Source organism: Filicampus tigris, chromosome 8 (assembly GCF_054856515.1).
Source record: "Filicampus tigris isolate MCC_2025a chromosome 8, RoL_Ftig_1.0, whole genome shotgun sequence".
NCBI lineage: Eukaryota > Metazoa > Chordata > Actinopteri > Syngnathiformes > Syngnathidae > Filicampus > Filicampus tigris.
In genome coordinates, this window is record NC_141224.1 from 3,663,368 (window position 1) to 3,684,403 (window position 21,036).

General features: G+C 44.7%; 1 protein-coding gene across 3 annotated transcripts; it reads left to right on the plus strand.

Moving 5' to 3' along the window:
• The first annotated feature begins 160 nt into the window (after positions 1 to 160).
• rgl2 (ral guanine nucleotide dissociation stimulator-like 2) lies at positions 161 to 20,650 on the plus strand. 3 transcript variants are annotated; one of them, XM_086038513.1, is made up of 20 exons: positions 161 to 541; positions 3,276 to 3,418; positions 8,972 to 9,028; positions 9,292 to 9,360; positions 9,980 to 10,146; positions 10,217 to 10,273; positions 11,333 to 11,532; positions 12,019 to 12,131; positions 12,523 to 12,732; positions 13,374 to 13,477; positions 14,231 to 14,315; positions 14,827 to 14,886; positions 15,042 to 15,140; positions 15,218 to 15,250; positions 15,831 to 15,952; positions 16,879 to 16,989; positions 17,059 to 17,146; positions 17,796 to 18,044; positions 18,329 to 18,443; positions 19,476 to 20,650. In XM_086038513.1, exons 2-20 carry the CDS (start codon positions 3,293 to 3,295, stop codon positions 19,664 to 19,666), a joined length of 2,256 nt encoding a protein of 751 aa, XP_085894639.1. In that variant the 5' UTR covers positions 161 to 541; positions 3,276 to 3,292; the 3' UTR covers positions 19,667 to 20,650. The 3 variants fall into 3 exon arrangements, with proteins under 3 accessions (XP_085894639.1, XP_085894638.1, XP_085894640.1); XM_086038512.1 differs by lacking the exon at positions 161 to 541 and adding an exon at positions 561 to 863; XM_086038514.1 differs by lacking the exons at positions 161 to 541; positions 3,276 to 3,418 and adding an exon at positions 6,817 to 6,996.
• Positions 20,651 to 21,036: the final 386 nt, after the last annotated feature.

The window sequence follows — 21,036 nt, forward strand, 5'->3', positions numbered from 1 at the left end:
TGTATTTCTATATGATAGAGCCATAATTGTGTATTGAAATTAAGTTAATTTTCGAAAATAAAATAATTAAAAAAAACGATTTGGCGCGGCACATTTAAACGAAACAATTCCTGTATTGGTCACGTGAGTTTTTCTTAAAGCGATACACGCACCAATTTGGGGTTTCACACTTGTGCACAAGGCACAGTGCTGACGCACCAGTGTTGGTCGTCCCACCACGAAGCGAGAGAGAGAGGCAGTCACTCAGTCAGGCAGACAGGCAGTCAGTCGCCGATTTATCAGCTGCTCGCACAGGCGCAGCGGCCACACAGATAGCGGACGAAGGCGCGGCAGGCAGGCAGGCAGGGAGGGGCGGACGAGTACGCCCCCCACCCCGAGCGAGCAAACAAACACCCTCCTGCCCTCCCTCCCTTCCTGACACCGACAGCCTCCAGTTCCGGATGGGCGCGACTCTCCCGTCGCCGTGGCCGTGGCCGCGGCCGTGCAGTCGGCCAGCCGTATCCAGCAGCTCCTCGTAACGCCGAACCGAATCGCACATGTTGTAAGTTGGGCTGCTCGCTTCCTCTTTTCGTCACGTCATCGCGTGTGTGCGTGAAAACCACTTGCGAAGGAACGTCCAGCAGCTGGAAGACGATTTGCCATTCTGGCAAGAACACGATGGCTGGGGTGCCGTGAGATACGAGTCACTCAACTTGCGAGTTTTTGAGATGCGAGCCTGGCTATCGAATCGACGCTAACGAACCTCTGATTGAACACGACGTTTGCCGTCATGGCGTGACTATGATGATCTTGGACATTTGGGTGTTCTGCTTGGATGTCCGCAGTCTCCCACCACAGCTGCGACTCGTGTAAGCCGGTTACAGGTGTGTGCCCGTGTCTTAAGCGTGGACGTGGACATTTGGACTCAGTGTCATGAAGCCATATTTGGCATGTGACGGATAGGATCGCAATTGGTGATCACGGTCAATTTTGGGTGGATTGCAGTCGTCGTTTGGGAGCATATTGACTGGACCAATATGTGTGACAGTCAACAGTTTTGCAAGTTGCGATGATGTCAACACCGTAGCTAGCAACATAACGTGAACATGAAAAGGTTGACTTTAGTTTATTTTGAGTCTTGCATACCTACTAAACACTTAAGACTGTACTGATTCACTGTTATTTTTTTATTGTTCATATTTTTCTATATCCTTCTTTTTCATTTTGTTTTTAAGATATACTTCATACTTCGGACACTTTGAAAAAAAAAAAGGTTGATTTTGCCCTCGCCCCCCCTCGTCCTTTGCTTATTGAGCGTCTACACACCAACTACTCCTGAGTCTGTGCTCTCAACTTGTTGTGTTGTTTCCTCGTTGAGTCATCTGGGAGCTGTTTGCCCGCAAATGAATAGCGGCCATTCATTGAGGGATGCACGAGCAACGGACCGATGAGCGGACGGTTGGGCTGCCCTCCGGTCGTGCACGTGGCTGTTGGTGCAAGGGGGGGGGGAAAAAATGCTGCAGCAAGTAGAAATGCGGGCAAAAGCGGGGCAAAATGCCACCAGGGAAAGTTGGGAGTGCTAGCTCACTTGCTGGTTGCAGGACAGACACCATTTGGCCTTTTTTTTTATGCTTCCTTCACCTTACAGCACAGTTGCCCAAGTCACTTTTCAGCGCATTCGAGCAAAATCAGCGCTTGTCAAACTTTTGACACCAAGTAGTACCTCCAAAAATGCTTGACATCATCACGCCAACCAACAGGAAAGGACAGTAGCGTTGTAAGCCTAAGTGTTCATCAAAAAACAGGGAGAGTTTTTATTCCTTAAAATATAGAAAATAAAAACCTAGTAAATGAAAATGCATTGCACATAAAACTGAAAGAAAAACTACACATAATGGTAACGACATTTTGGCATTACAGTTCTGAAGAATATCACTGGAAAGCATAATTTTTATTTTTTTTCTTCTCAGAAACAATTCTTCCCTTATGAATGCGAACAACTGTCAATCATTCCAAGACAGCACATCAATGAAGTGAATTGCTTTTCAATGGATTGCAGTGTTGTTACCGTTGCCGATCAAAATACTGTCGACGAAAATGACCCACGTGCACGCTTGCTCTTTTGACCTAAATTGTTAGTCGCCGCCTGGAACTGCCGACTGCAATGTGGCTGTTTGAATGATTGGGCAAATGTCTGCCTGCCTGCGGCAGGTCTGCAACGAGCGAGTCTGACGTCACTTTCCTGCTAACGGCAGCCTCGCTTTCTCCGGGACATTTTACTCGATGGCTATCTACATGTAGCAGCCAGTTTCGGGGGTGTGGGGGGGGGCTAAGCATCCAAACGGGCAGACTGCACTGTTGTTTCTATTTTTAATTTTTTTTTTTTCTCAAAAATATTTTTGTCACAAAAATAGATACAATGATGATACATAGACTGTTTTATTTGTTCCTTTTTTTTTTTTTTTTTTTTTTTTAAGTAAAGGTGCAAATTGTTACTGTTTTTTGTCTTTGGGCCAAAAGTGTTGAATGAAAAGGAGAAACGTCTTTGTCATTTGCCCGCTGCCACTTCTTCCATTTCATCGCGACGTTCTGCACGTGTGCGTCGATTGCGAGTCCATTACTAGTTGCTGGTGTCTCTTTCAACATACGTGGCCTGTGAAGTGTGACGATGAGTCGCACGAGAGCGAGCGCAGAAGTGATTCATCGTTCACATTTTCACCCAGAGAGAATCCTCCACTGAGGCCTCGACATCTGTCGGCAGCAATCGAGCTTTTTTTTTTCTGATTTAAAAAAAAAAAGATATTGTGTGTATTAGGGCTACAGCGAAACAGCATTATAAGAGAAAATCCATCCCTTAATATTCTTCAAACAGGACAGCATTTGAAAGTGAAAGTGGAGAAAATGGCCAAACATAAATGGAGGACGTTAGTAGTTTGCTCCTTCACTTTGGCCAGCAAATAGGCAACAAAGTTTGACTTTATTTCGCAGCGTGTCTTACTTGGTAAACGTAAATGTCTTACTCGGATTCGGCGCCAAACGTCGTCGGTCTTCTTTGATTGAGGACCACAGAAATCTGCAAAGGTTGATTGCTGACATTTCCAGCATTTGGACAATTTGAAGGGAAACAAGGTCTCCAAACGAATCGTTTATCTTGGATGAGCATTTAGTTGTTTGGGACAATTTGAAACCTTTTGAATAACTAAGCAAAAATGTGGAATATCCTAAACCCGATTTATCCAAAAGGTGGAAATGTGCATCTGACCTCCGTGTGTGTGTGTGTGTGTGTGTTTGTTTAGCATCTGCGTTTGTCAGCATGCTGCCCCGTCACATGCGAGCAGGTGGCTTTGACCTGCCGGGCTGCGAGTCCAGCGCCGTGCCCCTCCTCGCTTACCGGCCTCTCTGCGGCGACCCGTCTGGCGACCCGCATGCCACTCTGCAGGTGAGTTTGTGATTCAAATGTTCTGCAAACAAGTAGGACGTCGATTGCGCCATTCAGAAAGAAGCTAGCGCGCAGGTGGTCAGTGATCATCCAATCAAACCGATTCTGATGAGCAAACATGGGGAACACTTTGTGCAACGGGAGCAAAATTTTTAGAAAAGGGAGCAGCGGTCTTTATTTCAAATCGGATTGTTTGTCATTAATTGAGCAGTTATTTCATAGAAATGAAAAATGGTTTATGTGACGAATTTATTTTATTAACTGATTGATTGTGAATCAGTTGACGCTAAATTAATTGAAAACACATTTAAAAATATGTTGATGAGGGGTAACAAGACAGCTAAATTCATGCTGCTCACCATGCACACCACCGCCAGCACGCTTCATTGCAGAAGTTTGATTAAGATTGGACAAGATGACCTTTAGTGGTCGCACGATGGGCAAGTCGGGGCCTTTTTGGAGCCTTTCTTGTTCTTGTTCAACCTCTTTGTTCCCGAAGGCTGCCCAACTTTTGCTCAGTCTACTTTTGAACTTCTGTGCCCAAAATGCTGACAGAAAAACTGAAATGCGACACTGAAATGTGCAGCGTTTTCAATTTTGGGAATGTTTTGAATCGGTCAGGTAATGTTGGAATCATGTTGAATCTCAAAGTGGCAGTTTTCACATGGAAAATGTGGTGGAAATTCACAATGAAAAATGTGGAATTTGGGGAACGTGTGAATTGTCGAAATGCTTGGAATGGTTTGAAATGTTCAAGGAAGAGGCAATTCTGTAGAATGTTTGAATGTGGAAAATGTGGACCTTTTCGGGATGTTGACAATATTTTTTCAGGTGATTTGAAAAAGCAGAACATTATGAATTTTCAATGGAAAAGATGTGGAACTTTGTTGACTGTCTTATTGGGAACGAACGGGGAAGTTTTGGGTGGAAAATGTGGAATTCTGGGAAACTGAAATTCAGGGAGGAAGAAAAATGAGAAATGCGGCAGTGGTTAAGTGTCCAAAATTGGGGAGAATAATTTGTTTTTGGTTGTGGAATAAGATCATAAAAAATGCTTGGTGGGCCATCGGTTGCCCCCCGTTCCAAATGTTTTACCACCCCTGATTTGGATAGTCTGGATCCAAAGGTCCTAAATGAATGAAAATCTCCGTGTTGTGACATGACTGTTGAATGCGAGTTTTCAGCTGCAAGCCGTCCAGCTGCGGCGTCGACATCTTCCTGATTGGTTCGCAGCGTGAGCCCCCACGACCCCCCCCCCCCCCCCCCCCCCCAGGTGGGCCGACCTGTATGCGCTCCTCCAAGCGCCCTTCCTTTTCTCGCCGTCTCGCGGTGCGCTGAATAATGAATGCAGCGGGCGCAGGCGCTCTCAGGTGACGGCAGGATCGACTTTCACGGCGCCGCCTCGAAACCGTAATCCGATACGGCCACTCGCTGGACTTGAATGACAATGTTGGACAGTGCAAAAGTTTGACAGCCCCGACTTTTAGGGCTTGAGTTTGTTCCGCAACCACGCTCATGTGTCTTCGTAAGGAAAGTCGTACTTTCTCATATCGGACTTGAGAAAAACTGATTGTATTGACATAATTGAATGGCATAGAATGTTAAGAATTCAACACTTAATGCGTCAGGATTGCGCGAATTGGCCACTGGGGGCAGTATGATAGTCATGAAAGCCCGACTGAAGACGACTTTCAAAACTACTGCGAGTGAGTCAGTAAGCTGTAGTAATTGTAGTTTTTAGCAGAGTATAAACAACATTTGCCTAAGTTTGATGTTGTTGACGTGTGTTGCTACACCGTTTGTGTCCAAGTATCTAAGGCATTTTTATGTTGTATTTTGTTTGCATTAAGCTAAAATGAGTTTCCTCTGTGGTTGTTTGAACTTGGAAATATGCAATGCATTTTCCATGTGCGTAGCTTTGCAGGTTTTCAAGAGTGTGGCAAGTGTGTTTGAAACCTCTTAGCAACCTCTTAGCACAATATTCCTGATTGGCCGGCCGCATGTGACAGTTTGTCTGGGAATTGAGCATCTTGGACATAGACGAGAGCAGATAGCGGCAGCCGAAGGCTTGCTGGATGAAAGGCGGACAAGACGAGCAGGAAGGAAGCTGTTGTGCCTGGGGAACCTCTTAAAAAAAAAAAAAAAAAATGCGTGCAACGGATGACCTCAAAAGACACATTTATAAGTCTTTGTTTTGGGTTTTTTTCAGTGCACATCTGAATGCTCTGTTGGAAGAAAACCTTTGCAAGGGCTTGTTTTCGTCAGACAAATAAACGACGCATTTTTACCGTCAGAAAATCCAAAACAACAAACAGGGTGACTAGAAATGAGTTGAGGGCATAAGATCATCAGAGCAGGTTTTGATCTGTTGCGCTCGTTGGTGGCGCTAAGCCGCGCTTGTGTCCACTTGAAAGCATCAAGAGGGGCTGGCAAAACCTTTGAATTGTTGTTGTTGTTTTCATTGTGGAGACTTGTGGAAAGGGAATTGCTCTTGTGGTTGAACGACGTGTTTGTGTGGAGTGCACGTTGCTGAGTTGCCTGACGCAAGTGGGGCGGAAAACGAAGACGAAGGCAAAAAGGCCGGCGAGAGCGCGGCCGGGCGTCCTGCTTCCTGTGTTTGTCGGCGCGCATTTTGCACTTCCTGTGCTCGGGCCAACTTTGAACAAACGACGTTGATGACGGCCGAATGGCTCGTAGTCCACCTTGAAAAAAAAGAAATAAAAAATGACTTTGTCGTGATTGTGTCCGAAGGGACGGAGTGAATGATTCCGACTGACTGGTGCAAGCCGAGCAAGGACAAGGCCGACATTTTGCACCCAGGTGGCTGCGTGTCCCCGCGGCACGCCGATGAAGACCTCAGATGAGTTGGCAGTCGCAGCCCGTTTGCGCTCAGTAGAGCCATCGGACAAACGGCTTTCACTTCACCACTAAGTCAACGCAAACACTAAGAAATAAAGGAAAAAACGTGCAGGAGAAAGAAGAGAGGGGCTAACGTTCTGGAAATTGCGCCCAGGCTTTTGGTGTGTGTGTGTTTTAAGAAAGTGACATTTTTTTTTGCATGCAACTTTGTCTTGTATTTTACGGTAAAAATTGTGACTGGTTCGTTTGGTTTGTGTGCGCGTTTGCATTGTTTGCTTGCCCATGAGGCGAAATATGGCAAATGCTAAGAACACCCAGTAGGCCTCCAGGAGGCGCCGCTAAATCCAGACAAAAATACACTTCCACTTACATAGCCATACAGTTAAAAAAAAAAAAAAGTGACCCAATAAGAAGTGAGAAATGTCTTTTGTCGTGTTTGTGGTTATGTGTATGCACGCATGTGTTTATAAAGGGTGTGCCCAGAGGCAGGCAGGTGGGGGCGGGCGGGGGCGTGATCTGGTTCAGGCGGGGGCGGGCCCTTTGCTTGAGGTTCGTTCAGCTCGAGCTCTAGCGTCAACGAGCAACCTGGGAAGCGAAGGCCCGTCGGACGCATGCCTGAGAAGGCCCGGCGCGCAAATGCAAAGAGCTCCTGCGCCGCCATCTTCAACATTTCCAGAAAGCTGCGCTGCTGCTTCCTGTCTGGACTTGCCAGACCAAAGGTCAGCGGCTTTTCCGCACGCGTGTCCCTTTGTGGAGCCGTGCAGTACATGTACCTGAATGTGCGTGCGTGCGGGCTTTTAGTTGCTGCGTTTAGAACCGTTCATCATTCACAACTGCCAACATTTTTTGTCGACTTTTGAATCGCGTGTGTGTGTTTTTTGTCCACTTTTGGATCGCGCGCACATGTGTGTGTGTGTGTTTGTTTGGGCTTCTTGGATAGGAGCGTTCCAATCCCCAAAGTGGCGTTTGCGCAGAAGCAGTGAGTGGAAAAACTGGTTTTTGTGTTGTCACGCATGCCGGGAGGCCGCTTGACCTTTTGTGATCATTGCGAGCGTTTGTTTGGCGGCTGTTGCTAAGGTGCCGCGCGCGCCGGCCGGCTTTGTTGTGCGGCTCCCAGATGGCAAAAGTCCTCCCACGCTGTACTTGCAAACTAGTTCCGATACTTGTGTAAAAAGAAAAAAAAGTTTTTCCTTAATGACGAGTTGTTGTCCGCAGTCATGTCGTGCAGGAAGCGTGTGTCGAAATGATTGGCGGCCCTTGGCCAGCTGTTCAAGTATTTTTGCGCACGCCGGGCGTGTTTATCAGGCCCAACATGTCACAAACGTGCTGCAGCATCACCAAGTTGTGCCCGTTAGGTGCCAAGACCCCGCCGGCCAGCCGACCAGTCGCACAAATTGGCCACTTTTTTTTCCTTTTGAAGTTTTCTTCCTGCAGGGGCGGCAATTGAGAAGAGATTCTCATTCGCGATGTCGACCTGCTTGCGCACAGCACGCTCAACGTGAGCCGCATCAAAGCAAATTGTGCGCACCCGCGAGAACTCCTGAGAAACAAACTTCAAAATGTAGACCAAATGTAGTGTGTCGTGCCTTTGGGAGTAAAGAGCAGCTCAAAGTGCTGCAACGGAGCGCGCGGGTGGTGGTCGGCATGGTGAGTAGTAGACGGCACCCTGGGAAATGTTTACAATTGCCTCCATGAGTAGTTTCGACTGTAACTGTGATCACAAAACTTGAATTTCATTTACACTTCATCTTGCACTCGATTAACTTTCAAACTAAATGCAAAAATAGAAACAGAGGATTGGATTTGGAAAAACTGTCGTCGCATCACCACCTGTAGAAATACCAAATTTCTACTTTCCCTTTGGCCCTTTATTTGTTTTGATTCAGTGGTGTAGATATTTTCATTTTTTTAAATTCGTTTACTGTAAACCTCCATTGATTATCCATGATATGGGGAGGATTAAAAAAATGTATATTTTCGATGCTTTTAGCCCTTCCACACTCTACAAACTCTTTTAAACTTTTGAGAACGGACAAATATTTTTAATGGCACTTTTTAAAATGTATTCCTTAGTGCCTGTTCTTTGTCACTCACGTGGTTTTCCAAATAAGATACAAAGTGTGCTTGCTTCAAGTTATTTCTCACTCTCAGTTGAAGTTTTACTCTAAAAGTGACACAGAAAGCAAAAGGATATGAAACTTCGGATACGCAAAGATGTAAATGCTCAACCAAACACATAAAAAACAAAGTCTGATGACTTAAAGGGCAAGTCAACCCAAAGCCAGCCATTTTGTCACTTGCTGTCAACTGAAAATGACATCACAGTTGCTCAGGGCTCAGGTAACGACCCATCACGCCTCACCTGTTTTCTGAAGCTGAGACGCGATTGGTCGTTACCTGAGCCCTGAGCAACGGTGATGTCATTTTCAGTTGACAGCAAGTTGACAAAATGCCCGCCCTGTGAGTTGCTGCTTAGCCCGCAATATTAATCAGAATGCCGTGTTTGGATTAGTGATGCTTCATCGAACATTTTCTTGTGAAGAAAAAATAGTGGTTGACCTCCCTTTTAATGCTAACACATAATGCAAAGGGCCCAGCAAAATTGTAAACCTTCAATCAACTGCTACTCGAACTCGAACTTGACTCTGCAGCTTACATATGACGTCGTGCGCTGATTGTGTTTGGCTGGCTCAGGTGGCGGCGTCGGCGGCGTCGCCCATGAAGACGACGTGGTACTGCCCTCTGGATCTGGTGAGGCCACCGACTGCTGGCTTTTTAAAATTTTTTATTTTGCTTGCTTGCTTTTTTTCCCAAACACAAAAATCTGCACGCTTTATTGACCCTGATCGGGCATCAAACTAGGATAGAACATAAGCACTGGAAAAAAAAAATAAGCGTGCACCAATCTTGTGACAGGAGACTACGATGCATGCTAACAGCTAGCAAGCAAGTTGTTTGCAGTAAACGCACGTGTGTGTGTGTGTGTGTGTGTGTGTGTGTGTGTGTGCATGTAGTCCACAGTAGTGGAGGAGGACGGGCTCATCTCCACGGTGGCGGTCAAACAAGTGGCCGGCTCCCCCACGGTAAGATCAGCCGTCATTATATGAGTGCATTTCACTAAGATGTGTGAGAGGGTTTCACGTGTGTGTGTTTCTGTTGTGTGTAACCGAGCATTTCAGTATTGTGTGAGTGAGTCATGTGAGCATTTCAGGGGCGTATGAGAGCGTTTCAACAGCATGAGAGTGTTTCACTTGTGCAATATGTGTATGTGCTTTAGTTGTACAGTATGCGTGTGTTTCAGTAGTGTGTGAAATTGTTTCAGGAGTGTGTGAAATTAGTGCGCATTTCACTTGTGTCCGAGGAGGAAAATGTGTGAGAGTATTTCAGTCGTGTTGAGCAAAAAAAAAAATTCAGTATTGTGTTAGAGCATTTCATTTGTGTATGTGAGCGGAATATTCAGTTGTGAGTGTCAGACCATTTCCATAAATTGCGTGAGAGAATTTCACGTGTTTGTGAGAGCGTTTCAGTGATGCATGAAGCGAAAAGAGTTTCAGTAATATTTACGAGAGCATTTCTATGTCAGTATTTCAGTCGTGGGTGGAGGTGAAGAAAATAGTCTGTGTGAGAGCGTTTCACGTGTGTGTGTGAGAGCTAATGGCTTCCCATGTGTTGTTTTGGCGTGCTGTTGCCATGGCGACGCAGTCGTGCGTTTCACGCTGCCAGTGCGTGAAGGCGGGCACAGAGGAGAAGCTGACGCTGCACCTGCTGCGCGCCTTCGCTGTGGGCGACCCGTCCTTCGTGGCCATCTTCCTGGCGACTTTTCGCTCCTTCACGTCCACGCAGAGAGTGTTGGACGTCCTCACCGACAGGTAGGGATGTTCCGGTTTCCGCGGCGACCGCGAACACCGACGCCGCCTCACTCCACGTTTGCTCGCGCAGGTTGGAACGGCCACCAGGCGATGGCGACGACAGCCAGCCGAGGAAATCCTTCAACAGGTCGCCGCCGCCGCGCCTTTGAGAGACTTTCGCTTCACGCCGCACAGGCGCCTTGACTTATGAGTTGAATTTGGTCGGTGGCCGCGCTCGCGTTTCAAGTTGTTGTGGTGTTTTGGCACCGCTCCCCAAAAACTGCAGTATTTGTTGTTGTCGTTTCCAAGACAAGCGGCAGGAAAAAAAAAAACCACACTTGAGACTCTTGCTCTGCGCAAAACTTGCAAAATAAGCAAGACGGGAGCAAAAACGACAGCCGTGCCTAATGTATTGTTCTTCTCGGCTCTACTACAGTGTCTCGAGTTGTAACCATGAGTTTCCACTCTCCTGTTTTTGATTTTTTTTTCGGCAAAGAAGCTTGAAGGCGCGTTACCGCCACCTCCTGGTCTTGTCAATCCACCAACATGAGTTGACGCTAAAGCAATGTTGTGAAGTTAGCTGGCGCCATCTAGTGGCGGGTGTCTGAAGCGCACTCGTATCTCATATCAACAAGCTACCACTCGTATGTAAAAAAAAACCTTAAGTCAAGTTTCCGGTGTGCAGTGTTCCTCCGCCAAATCGTGCTTCATTATTTATTCATACAGAACTGCATAAAGAATGCAAGTTGCGGGCATTCTATGCAGTACCACTTTTTGCCACAAGACGCCATGTGGCAGCACTGAGCTCTACTGCAAGACATGCAACATAATGAAGGGCAAAAAGAAGAGGTAGAGAAGTAGCATGCTAACTTCTGCTAGCTCATCAATGGTGTTTCACATTCTATGTTAGCATTAAGCTAGCATAATTTTATGTTTTAGTTGTACATTTTGGTGTTTAAATATTCAATGCTTTTTATTCAAATTTTGGGGTTTTGTTAAAATATTTGTTTTCACTTCTCGCGAGTGGTTCGGGGCGTATCCTCGACGATAAAACGGGGGTTCACCGCATTCCGAGTCCCTTGTGCCCGTGAGCAAGTGAACTGAATGAATCGCTCTCTGGCAAAGTCAATGGACACATTTGGTGAAGGCAAAGCGCTTGAGTGCGCATCGCTAATGTTGTGAGCCGCGCTGGCCCCTAACCCCGCAGAGCCGTGTGCTCGGTGTTCGGCGCCTGGCTGTCAGAGTACCCCGAGGACTTCCGCGGCCTGAAGGATCCTTCGCGCCTCCTGCGACTGGTGCCGCTTCTTCCTCGAGACTCGCCGTCCGCCGCCGACCTTCGCGATCGCGTCCTCCGCCTGGCCGAGGAGCTCAGCGAGAAAGCCCTGCTGCCCGACCACACGTATCCAGGTAGCGGCTGCACACACGCCGCCCAAAAAATTAAAAATAATAAATAGGGCCGGCCCGATCGATTACTGTAATTGGATGGTATTCCCTCTTATAAATCAGCAGATTTTTTTTTTTTTTTTCCTAATCCGCATGAAATCCGCATTAACGCATTACAACAAAAGACGCATTCTAGCAAGCATAAAAAAAAAGCCTATTTTTGTCAATGTTTCTCTCCGTTGTAAAGTTAAAATGCTATATGACAATGTATTGTGAAGTTGTCAAATGTTACGCCTCTGATTTATACGATATATTAGTGTTAAAGACCAAAGAAAGTTATTGTATTCATGACATATTTTTTCAATGAATCTATTCTCGGATTTATATTCTGTCAGGAATTGGAATCTGCACAAGGCTCCGACCATCCACATCGGTCGTGTCCTAATTGCAACAATGTTTTTGTAGCGTGGTAGTGTTGACGTTCTTTCAACACCCCCCCCCCCCCGACAGACGCCAACGTGGCCAACAGCCCGTCGTCTGCGGACACGTGCCAGTTCCAGGCCGCCGCCATCCTGGGCTTCCCGTCGGCCGTCATCGCCGAGCAGCTCACCCGCATCGAAACGGTAAGAGCAAACGTCTCCCCTGGTGGCGATTGTCGTCAGCGCCGATTGCCGCCGATTGGCTTTTGTGTGATCGGGCCCGTCGAGCGGTCGAGCCGCACGCTTTAGTCCGGTTGTGGACTTTGAGCAGTGCAATTGGTCTTTTTGGGGGCGTTGAACGTATTTGCGGGCTTTCCATTCCTCTCAGTGAGCGCAGATCATTTGAGGTGCAAGTCTTTTGAGTTACAAGCATGTTCGCTCAACAAATGAGACTTATACGTCAAGGCGGCACTTGATTTTCAAGCTGTGTGTGACTGTTGGAACCATGCCAAGCACTTGAGGAGTCATCGGTGCCAAAGTGCTCCCCAAACAAAACGTGTGTGTGTGTGTGTGTGTGTGTGTGCGCGCGCGTCAGGATCTGTTTGTGCAGCTGGTGCCGTACCACTGCCTGGGCTCGCTGTGGTCTCAGCGCGACAAGAAAGGTCGCGAGGGCGCGTGCCGCTCGGTGCGGGCCACCGTCCGCCAGTTCAACCGTCTGGCCAACGCCGTGCTGGCCTCGTGCCTGAGCGGCGCCGCTGGCCTGCGGCCGGCCAGGCTGCTGGAGAAGTGGATCGCCGTGGCCCAGGTGAGCTCGCGTGCGCGCCGTGGCACAGCTGGGCCTCAAGTCAGCTTTTGCCTCCTCACGGCCTTCTTTTTAGTACTCCATCCGCAACAACCCAGAGATATATTATTTCCCGAATATGTTTTATGCAGGCCCACTAGTTGAGACGAGGCATTCTGATTAATATCGCGTTTGTGGAATTGGAGCTAAGCAGCAAAATGCACCCGCTTTTAGCCATCTCTGGGGGCGGCCATTTTGTCACTTGTTGTGGACTGAAAATGACATCACCTTTGCTCAGGTAACGACCCATCAGAGTTCACCTGTTTTCTGAAGCTGAGCCATGATTGGTCGTTACCTCAGCCCTGAGCAACTGTGATGTCATTTTCAGTGGGCAGAAGTGACAAAATGGCCGCCCCCTGAGATGGCTAAAAGCGGGTGCATTTTGCTGCTTAACTCATACTTTATATGAATCATATTGCCTTGTTTCAACTAGTGGCCCTGCGTAGAACATATTCTTGAAAAAAATATGATTGGGTTGACTTCCCCTTTAAATCCCTGCCTTGCATTTTCTGTTATTTAGCAACGCACTGTGGAACTTAGCACACACATACGCGTACTCTGCTGTAGACTGCCTTTGTGTGTGTGTTTGTGTGTGTTGTGGCAAGGCGTGTCGCGCCAGGAAGAACTTCTCTTCGCTGTACGCCATCGTGTCGGCCCTGCAGAGCAACCCCATCCACCGCCTCAGGAGGACCTGGCAGGACACCGACAGGTACCAGCGTGCGCGCAGTGTTGAGCATTGTGACAATAGCGCCGCCTACTGTTTGCAAGCTATCCTCAGCACTCGATTCTAAATGACCTGTAAAAAATGAATATTTGCTAAAAATGGAAATGATTTCTCTTGCATACATTTCTCCACCTGCTTGATTTTTTTGTTGTTGTTTGTTTAATTTGTACATAGTTTGCAAACAGCCAGCCATGCTAAATCTGTACTTTGTCAAGCCTGCAGTAACATGAATGATAAAAGGAGGCACAAGTGTGATCTGTACACTTTGTTGTTGTTTTTTTTCAACGATGTAAATATTGTCCACTCGTCACTTCATTCAGCACCCCCTACTGAACTTGGCAGCGGGGAGGTGTTGGTCTCAGATTTCTATTTCATTTTTTTCCCTCGTGGGGGCTAACTGCACACAAGTCGATTTTTTTTTTATTTGGCACAGGAAGTAATCTCATTAAAAGTATTTTTACAAGTTCATTGTTGTTATTGACATCTTCAGTTTATTTTCATGTATGTTCAGAATAACATCATCACTAACTACATGTTATGAGCACAAATAATGAACAAATACATTTAAAAATATCATTATTCTTAATATAATTCATTGTAATTATTTGGATTGATACTTTTTGTGGCTGAGGTAAACGTGTGTGTGTATATAAATATATACTGTATGTATGTGTGTGTCAAATTTGACTTCAAATACTACATGATTTGAAATTGTGTTTTGTTCTTTTTTTCTTCCAGGGAGGCGATGAAGAAGTATGAGGAGCTGTGTGAAATCTTCTCGGACAAGGACAACTACTCGCAAAGCAGAGAGTTGCTTAAGGAGGTGATGAGACGCGCTATCGTACATGAATACATACTTTGTGTAGGATATTTTCTTCGTCCTCTGCATAGAATGACAAATATTGGTGCCGTACTGATGAGCTGAGAGCAGTTGTGACGTCTCAGTGGACAGTACACACATCTGTCTGTCTGTCTTTCTGTCTTCTACTGCCCCCAGCTGGGCGGTGGCCAAGGTGGGCACATCAGAGGGAGCGCAATGGTCATTGCGCAATGTCATTTGATGCAGTGTGACAGAAACTGTTGAATTTTTTTGAATGATGCTTTTACTGTGTTATCAAGTGAATTCTTACAGAGTGCTATTTTTCCACATATCAAATATGCATTACAACATTTTTTTTTTTTTTTGCATGGGACTTGAATGGATTCATGGCATTTCCATTCATTTCAGTGGAAAAATGTGTTAAAGTATTTTTTTTTTTAATCATTTGTCAGTGTAGTGAGTACAAAATGATACTATTCACCACTGATTTTTTTTTTTTTTCCTTTTTGTGTAGGAGGGCACATCCAAGTTTGCCAACCTGGACGACCGCATCAACAACAAACACGCCACCGGGGTGAGCCCAATTCATATTAAATATGGAATAAATAAAGACAGAAAATGTACCGTATTAAGAGATCCTCCCTTGTTGATATACAGAGGAGAAATTCAGGTGCTGCAAAAAAACCAAATGAAATGAATCCACTCAGTGTGTTGTTGTGGTTTGCGCAGTGGGGCGCGTCGCTGCCGTCGCAGGGCACGGTTCCCTACCTGGGCCTGTTCCTGACCGACCTGACCATGCTGGACACGGCCGTCAAGGACCGGCTGGAGGTCAGTTGCTCCCGGCGCGCTTCAGTGTTGCTTGTCGGGCTCTTTTGGTGACATGTGGTGACGTCGTGTTGTTGCAGAACGGATACATCAACTTTGACAAGCGCAGACGGGTGAGTGGCCATCGACACTTTGACACGCCACGTTAGCCACGTTAGCCACGTTAGCCACCTGGCCATCCAGATTGGCCACTGCGAACACGCGCCCACTCGGCCGCCGGCAAGGTGCCGTTGTTTCAACAAAAGCAAAATGCAAGCACGCTGCCTTTGCGCTCACAAGTCCGTGTAGAACTTTCAGGAAAACAATTGCAACTTGGCATTATGCCACTTTCGATTGACCTCAAAGCAAAAACATGGAAAATGAGTTCCACCTCAGAAGTTAAAGGTTGTTCCATAAAACTGGGAGACACGGAACCCGCCTTCTGATCTCAGACATTTGTTAGCTGATCTGCAGAGAACAAGACAGGAGGAATTGTGACGAACCAGATGTGCAAGATGGTATCTCTTGTACAGCAGTAGACAGTTGATTTTAGAAAGTCATTGTTGCCCGAAATCGCTGCCACCCTCGCGCTCTTGGCAGATGACGACATATTGCATGTGGAACGAGGCCAGGCACCACCAACAGGTTCCGTATGCAAGCTGACAAGATCATTGCTTTTCTTCTTCTTTTTGTTTGTTTTTGTTTTTTTGACAGGAGTTTGAGGTCTTAGCTCAAATCCGACTGCTGCAGTCGTCATGTAAAAACTGCGTGTTGGTTGCGGATGAGGCCTTCCTGCGCTGGTACCGTAGCGTCCCCACGCTAACCGATGAGCAAAGGTAAACTGTTTAAACTTTACTTTATAGCGCTATTTTTTATTTTTTATTTTTTTACTTGAGAATTGCATTTTGGTTTTTTTAAGTATACAAGTTCATTCTCAGTATAATATACAGCTTGTATTTATACATATATAGTATACACACATAAGATAAATATATCTCATGATTATACTTTTGTTTTCCAAAATATACAACTTCATTTTGGAAAATGTAAGAGAAAAAAAAAAAAAAAATCACAAAAAGGAAAATGTACATTTTTTCCCTGAAATTATAAAACATTTTGCCAAGAATTAGAGCAATTTCTTTTGATGAAAATATAGTACTTTTTCTATTTCTTTTTTTAAACAACTTTTTTCTGGAGAATATGCTATTTTTCTTTATTTTATTAATTTTTTTAAATACTGTGTTACTTTTTTTCTCTGCTATCAGAATAACTTTCTCCCAAATATACAACTTAGTTAATGTATCATGATTTTTTTTTCAGAAAAATATATTACCTTTTTAGTGTCTTTTTTTCACAAAAATATGTAACGTAACTCAAGAAAACATAGAACCGTTTTACCTTTGTTTTCTCCAAACTATGCAGCTTTATTCATTCATGAAAAGATGCTTTTTTTCATGAAAATAACTTTTTTTTCCCAACAATGAATAACCTATCTTTATCTTGCTTTGCTTCACGTTGAAAATGTACAACTTTGAGTCATACAAGATGAGAACTTTTTTTTTTCTTGGAATAGAATACCCTTTCTCACATAAACAAGAAAATACACAACTTGTCAAATACATGAAAACATTGACTTGTTTCTGGAAAATAGGCAACTTTTAGTCTTAAAAATAATGAAATTTATGATGATTTTTTTTATGGCCTTTTTCCTCTTCTTTTTATATGTGGCATGTTCTCTAAAAAGTCTGTTGTGCATGTTTAGTTACAGACTGTCCAATGAGATCGAGGCACCCTTTGAAGCGGCAGCGCCTGCCCGCGGCGGCGGCGGCGTTGGCATCGCCATGCCGGCCGTCATCATCACGCAGTGCCCCGAGTAAGCCAGCGCGCCGGCCAAACGCCCGCTCGCCATCTTGGAGTGTTTTTGACGCCGGCTTGTGTGCAGTTTAAGTCGCTCCGGGAGCAGCCTGGCCTCCGATGCCGACGCCCACTCGGACTCGCCCGTCAACAGCCTGCTCTCCAGACTCACAAAGGCAAGCGCGGCCGACGCTCACTTTACTCAGCAGTCTCGGACCATTGATTGCGCAACTGCTGTTTGCTTTTCTGTGCAATTTTCTCTCGCATGCTCTGAGAATCCTTCTGGTGCACTTGGGACAAAATCTGGCCACAAAAATGGAGGAAAACGCTATTCATACTCAAAGAGAAATATAAAGAATTTTTTTTTCGGAAAACCGTCTTTTTTCTTTTTATTTTCAATGTATTTTTTTGACAAATAATACTTAAAAATGTTAATCTTTTTCAGTTTTTTGCAGTTTAGAAAATATTTTTTTAGGAAAATATAGTTTTATAGAATATTTAAAAAATACAATTGTCAAAAAAATCTTTTAAACAGTATATTTTTTTGAATTTTAATGTCATAAAATAATTTTAAAAAATAGATTAGAAAAAATATGGTATATTCTTGAGGGAAAAAAATATATAGAGAAAAAAGATGTACTTTAAAAATCTATATTTTTGATAAACAAAAAAGTATATTTTTGATTAAAAAAAAAAAAACCTTTTTTTTTTTTTTTTTTTTTTTTTTTTACCCAAAAAGTCAATAGGTTTTAGAGCCAAGTTATTTGCAACTAGAAACGACACCGCTTGATTCTCATGAAATATGTTTTTTGGTTTTGTTTTCAGCACATGAGATCTCCATCAGTGTCGTGTCTGGACGTGGACACGTCGCCACCGGCGCCGCCCGCCAACGACTTGGCTGCCTTCCAGCTGTGTCCCGGGACGCCTCCCAAACACCACCGCCGCTCGGCCTCTTGTGGCAACAACCCGTCGGGCGCCTCCGCCGCCGGGAGGGCTCAAAGTTCGGGGCCCGACATGCGCATCATCAGGATCCGCATGGACCTGCGCGACGGCAACTTGTACCGCAGCATCCTGGTCAGTGAACGCTCGCTCAAGGCCTGAAACCATTCCAACCAAAACACAATGACATATTTTTTTAACCCCTAAAAAATAAATAATTCCAAGAAATATTGGGTGAAAAAAATCTGCAAATGCTGAAGCACAAATAATCGAGGGGGGGGGGGGGGTGTGCGGGACCAATCAAGTCAAAGGTATTAGTTTTTCTACATAAAAGGTGTTTCCCAATGATGGGAGAAAATTGCTCTTGAAGTCGTCATGTAGTTGGAGCTGATTGAAAATTTGCGTTTGTGCGTCCTCAGGTGACCAGCGACGACAAGACGCCGGCCGCCATCGGCTCGGCGCTGGAGAAGCACAATCAGGACCCGGGGCGGGCGTCGGCCTACGAGTTGATTCAACTTCTGCCTGAAGGCAAAGGTGCGCTTCGCTTAAGCCCCGCCTCTCGCCGCCTCACCGTTTGCTGCTTCCTTCCGGGCAACCTGTTCTCAGCCGCAAGATGGCGCTAAGCTTGGCTAAGTAGTCAGTGATGTCAAGGAAGTGTCTCCGGGAGGCAACAAGTTTAGCTTGGGTTGTTAGTAGGAATTTTGAGTCTTGGGTTTTTAATCACTAAGAACGTGTTTTGGGAGCATAGTTTGTGCTGCATTCACAGACTTAAGCTTTTTTCTTTTCTTTTTTTTCAGCATTAAAATGTTGAATGATTGTGCCAATACATCAATATTGAAGGCCAATATAAAAGTATTGCTTTGGTTCCATTTTATTGCTAAGGAACTATGTTGAACTGTAGGGAGTAGCTTCATTTAGACAAAAGCAGTGCCTTGCTGCCGTCTTCAACCATCAATAGGCAATTAGAATAACCTCCTCGGGGGGCTCAATTTTTTGCAGCAGGGCTTTATCCAAAGCCCCCGCCGCTTTCTCCTTCTTCTTCATCAAAGTTCATAAAAGATGGGAAATATTTTGTGTGCACTAAAGTACATTTCGGTTTTTCAGACTTGTTTTATGTATGGACTACTTTTTTAGTCTTTTGTAGCACGGCTATGTGTACTCGTATTGAAAAGATTGAGTACTCTTCTCATGAGTGAGTAATGCTGGCGTGATGATAAAATTATTTTTACTTTTGTACTCAAGTACATTGCATATTCATGAGTATTTGTCATCTATTCCATGGGTTTGTGTACTTGTACTTTAGTAGAGAGTGTGAGTCTTTGAGTGCTTTTTTTCACGTGTGAGTAATGTTGGCGTACTTGGCTTACTCATACGGAGTACATTTCGGAGTCTGTACTTTTTCTCCTTTCGATTGAAGTACAGGAGTACTTAATAGTCTTGAATCTTTTCTGTGCTTGTGCTGAAGTACTTGAGTGTAAGCATCGGGGTCGTTTTTGGCGTTGGCGTGTCCCCCCCCCCCCCCCCCGCGACTTGCGAGTGACGTGGATGGCGCTGCTACTCCCTTAGAGTTGCTGATCCCGGCCACGGGCAACGTTTTCTACGCCATGACGTCGTCCAGCGTGGACTTCCTGTTGAGGAGAAAAGGCAGCGACGCGTCCTGCGGCGGCTCGCCCGCCGTCGCCCAAACGGAGAGCGCCGCCGCCACGTACCCGCGAATCAAGGCCAAGGGAAAGAGATTGGCCCGAACTCTCTTTTGACGCCAATGCAGCGCACGGCACTTTCACTTCACTATCTTTCATTCCATTTCAATGTTGTTGTCGTTTTGTTTGCCATTTTAGGAAAATGTCATTTTCCTTCGCAATTTTATTTGATAAATTGTATCTATTTTTTAAATGTTATGAATATATATTGCAGCTTCTACCAAATGTACTTTTAATTTATTTCATTGTGTCTATTTTCTGTTTATTATGTTTGATCTTGTTTTTTGTAAAAGCAATTGCTTCAAGATTACATCTTTCAGTTCCTCTGACCACATGCATTCTCAATGCATTTTTTTCCTTTTACCTGTCTCCAAATTTGGTGAGATTTTCCACGTTTTTTTTTCATTATCTCCAAATTGAGTTTTTTCCCCCACACATTCCAAATTTTGTGATATTTTTTTTTCTGCTCCAAATTCTGATTTATATCCCAAAACAAAAGGTTCCAGTTTGTCCAAATGTATTTTCCCCCCTAGTATGTCCAAATATTGTTTTTCTAAGAGACTATTTCCAATTTCTGAGATTCTTTTTGTATGTAACTCAAAATTTGTTTCCCTATTCACCTAAAAATTAACCAAGTTCTTTTTTCACATGCAATCTAAAAGTTGCTTTACAATGCACCCCCAAAATGATTTTTTTATGTGTGCATATTTTCATCCAAGACATGATTTTTAGTCTTTTTTTGATGGCTGTTTGAAGCAAAAAAAAAAAAAAAGAGAGACTTTTTCCATGTGTGTGTTGTGCATCAAAGTGTGTGTAAGACCAAATCCCGCCGTGCGCTCGTTGTTGATCCGGCGCGGCGCCAAGGGGGCCGATTGTCCCATACGGAAATGAAAGGACGTCATCTTCTCTTTGGTGCCTCTCTGTACAAGGTGCTCACTTCCCTCTTGTAAATATTTCCAATAAATGTCCTATTTTTGCACACGCAAATGTACTTTTCTAGCACATGTTGAACTCTGCCCATTAAAAGAATATCTGGCAGCACATGGCCACATCCTTTGTCGTCTTTGCAAGAAAAAGCTCACAAAATGCATCCCAAATTGTCAAATGTAGCTCATCCTCATTTTGTTGTACGCGTGTCCAAAATTTGGTCTGTTATTTTGCACGTATCTCAAAATTTTAGGTTTATTTTTTTCACATGTATCCAAATTTTGAGGACATTTTCATTTCTTTCTATTTTTTGCATCGATGTCAAAATTTGATATTTTTGTTGCAGGCATGTCCTATTTTTTTTTTCATGTGTTTCCAAATTTTTTTTTAATGTAATTTTCACTTTTTCTGAGCTTTTTACACCTGCACCTGGATTTTTTTTTTTAGGGGGGGAGGGCTACATCCCCCTAAGTATGATGTTAAAACCTCTATTTTCAACA

Bases quoted from the DNA above. Each gene is read 5' to 3' on its own strand.
- rgl2 (XM_086038512.1), top strand. From the start codon at position 815: ATGTCCGCAGTCTCCCACCACAGCTGCGACTCGTGTAAGCCGGTTACA. The intron at 12,132-12,522 runs GTAAGAGCAAAC...CGCGCGCGTCAG, and splicing joins AGCTCACCCGCATCGAAACG to GATCTGTTTGTGCAGCTGGT. The intron at 14,887-15,041 runs GTGAGCCCAATT...TGGTTTGCGCAG, and splicing joins ACAACAAACACGCCACCGGG to TGGGGCGCGTCGCTGCCGTC.